General features: G+C 60.5%; 1 protein-coding gene across 1 annotated transcript; it reads right to left on the reverse strand.

Moving 5' to 3' along the window:
- Positions 1-8: 8 nt before the first annotated feature.
- LOC104463284 (insulin-like growth factor 2 mRNA-binding protein 2) lies at positions 9-1,944 on the reverse strand (the record flags this gene model as incomplete). The annotated part of the gene is made up of 6 exons (XM_010075541.1): positions 9-35; positions 601-743; positions 937-1,063; positions 1,326-1,400; positions 1,636-1,752; positions 1,876-1,944. Coding segments are annotated over 6 exons (558 nt in total), but the record flags the coding sequence as incomplete, so codon positions are not given.
- Between the last annotated feature and the right edge of the window lie 1,008 nt (positions 1,945-2,952).

The following is a 2,952-nucleotide window of genomic DNA, read 5'->3' on the forward strand; positions in this document are numbered from 1 at the left end:
TGCTGGACGATTTCCCTGATCTTGCGCTGTGCAGTCTTGGGGTGGGGGGAGAAGCAAGAGGCGGGGGTCAGGGTGGGCACCACCAGCAGCTGTCCCCCCCCTCTCCAAAGCCAAACATCATCTCGCTGCTCCCAAAAAAAAAGGACAATCCTGTGGCTCAGCACAGCCGGAATTAAGGATGCACTGAAGGAGCTGCTCTGCAAGCGGAGCACTGCAGGGCTTCCTCCATCGCTCCCCAGAGGGTTTTGTTTTTCTTTTTTAGGGTGCTGCCCTCCTGCTGGAGCAGGGGGGAGTCAAGGGTTTGGTACAGGCACCCAGGGGGGATGTGGGAGCTCCCTGCCGGCACCGATGCCAGGGAGGAGCCCATCACCCCCAGTGCATGGTGGCTGAGACACGAGGTTTAGCTCCATCAAGCCAAACTTTAATTTCAATGCTTGCACAGCTGGGGAGAGCTGCCAGAACCCCTTCAGCGTGTCCTGGGTACACAGGAGCCAGCCAAAGCAGAGCGGCAGGATGCTCTCCGCCTGCCCTGAGCTCGGTGGCTTTCCTCGGTGGGTGAAACGGGCTGGGAATACTGGGAAAGCCGTGGCCGAACCTTACCTGACTGGCAAAGAAATGCCCAATGATTTTAACGATGACCTCCTCGTTCTCGTCTGGGGTTTGGTCTCGCGGTACGATGACTTCTGCACTCGTTAAGTTTTGCAGTTCGTTCACCTGGAGCAAACGCAGAGTTGGCACCCCGGCTCCCGAGGGGTGCACCCTGTTCCCCCCAGTGGGACACCACCCAACGAGAGCCACCAGAGGGCTGGGCTCAAGACATTGCTGCAACCTCCGAGCACCCCGCTTCTGCTCCCTGGGGTGGGCAGGGGGGGCTGGACAATGCCCAGCTCTGCAGCCCCAGGGTGGGCAGGGGGAGCATCCCCGCACCCCCCCAACCACCGCCTTTGCCTATCACGCGGCCGGCGGCAAAGGAAGGCACCTTGATATGAGCTTCAAGCTTCACTTCTTCTTTCGGGTTAAAGAAGTTTTCCTCTTTCAGCTTCCCAAATATTCGCCCCTGGGCCTTGGGGAGGAGACGTTAAGGGAAGTAAAACTGGGGGTCGGGGGAGGGAGAGCGGTCCTGCAGCACCCTCCATCCCTCCGGGTGATGATGTGCCGGCGCCTGGCAGCATCCAAACCACAGCAGCGAGCAAAAAGCCCCCCCGGCGCTCCGAGGGAGACGAGCCCAGGCTGGCAGCACAGCAGCGCCCAAAGGGATGCTGGTGATTTGTCCCTTAGTGTCCCTCCCAACCCCAAGCACAGCCCCCAGCCCCTGGCCAACGCACCTTAAACTGTGCCTCGGGCGGCCCCGTGATGATGACCATCCGCTCACTGGCGTCGGGACCTTCTGCCGGGGCGATCTGCAGAGGGGTGGGGAGAAGGAGCCTGAGTGTGACCCTGCTTTTGGCCAGACCTCCCCTGGGTGGGACATCCCCCCGTGCCTGGACATTCCCTCCCACCCAAGCAGGAGCGATACCCGGGGTGTTGCAGGACTAGGTTCTACTGATTTATGGAGCAAAACTGCTCCCCAAGGGCTCCTGTTCAGTAGGAAGGGGAAACTGAGGCACGAAGCCTGGGACCAGCCCCGCAGCTCACCTTGATGGAGGCACCAGCAAACCGTGCCAGCTGCTTGATGTGCTGCCCCTTCTTCCCGATGATGGCCCCCACCGCCTGCGTCGGGATGAACAAATTCACAACCTCCTGCTCCGGCATCTGGCGAGGGCACGAAGAGCGAGATGGTCAGGGACCAGTGGGACGGGGGGTGGCTGCCTGCCCCGGCCCCATGCCCACCCTCCCAAAGCACCCAAGTGAAGATCTCACGTGCCAGGCACTTACGGGGTGCTGATGGGGGAAGGCGCCGGACGGGGGGGCTCCATACAGACCCGAGAGGTACGCCGAGGAGCTCTATGGTGGGAGAAAGAAGGAGGGTCAGTGATGTCCCCAACACATTGGCCCCCTTCCCGGCTGCCCCCAGCCTGATGTGGAGCAGCATGCCAGCACCGTGAGCCTGGCAGGGACACGGGGACAACCCTTCACCCCTTCACCCCTGCACCCCGGTGAGGGTGCATTGGGGTGAGCCGCAGCCCAGGTCCTGCGCCTGCAGCACAGTGCAATGGGGCTGGGAGGTGGACGGGGGCTCCCAGTTACCCCCAGTGTCTCCCCATTGCTATTTTTCTGGCTGTGTCCTGCCAGCGTTTTTAGGGGAAACTGGCCTCTATGTTTGTTTGGGAGCATCTGCAACCCTGGAATGCCAAAACGGTGCCTTATCAATCACCAGTGCCTTGCAGAGAAGGTGGGGGTTTGGCAGGAATGGAGCAAAACATCTGGTTTGGCTCCAAATTCCATCACCATTTCCCTTCTCCAGTTCCAAGAGAAGAAAAAGCAAAGGCTGAAGAAGATGTTCCTCCAAAACCTGGGCTGAGGACAGGGAGAAAGCAGTGGGTCTCTCCATGGCCAGAAACAAGGGGTGCATGCCAGCACCCCAGCCCACCTCAACCCAACCCAACCCAACCCCTCTTCAACTCTTCTGTGTCTCAGATCCATCAGACGCTTCTGGCAGCAGACATAACTCTCTCCTGCTCTGGATTCCACAAGCGCAACCAGATGCTCCCTGCAAACCACCATTTCCCAGGTGGAGGAGAAGCCCACCCTGCTCCCTTGCCCACAGCAGACGTTGCTCTTGCTCCCAGCCTCTACGTAAAGCCACTGTGCTGAGTGGTCCCCCTCCTCGCACCGAGCCCATGCTCTCTGTGTCTGGCCATGGGCTGCTCCACATCTCCTCCCGCAGCGTGTCCTGTCCTGCCCAGCTGCTCCTCGTGGCCAGGGAGGACACCGCACACCCCCAGCTCCTCCCTTTCACCACAAGGCTCCTTCCCCAGCCTCCATCCTCATGGGATCTCTAAAGCTCTGGTT

The sequence above is a fragment of the Pterocles gutturalis genome, unplaced genomic scaffold (genome assembly GCF_000699245.1).
Source record: "Pterocles gutturalis isolate BGI_N339 unplaced genomic scaffold, ASM69924v1 scaffold32622, whole genome shotgun sequence".
In the NCBI taxonomy this organism is placed as follows: domain Eukaryota; kingdom Metazoa; phylum Chordata; class Aves; order Pterocliformes; family Pteroclidae; genus Pterocles; species Pterocles gutturalis.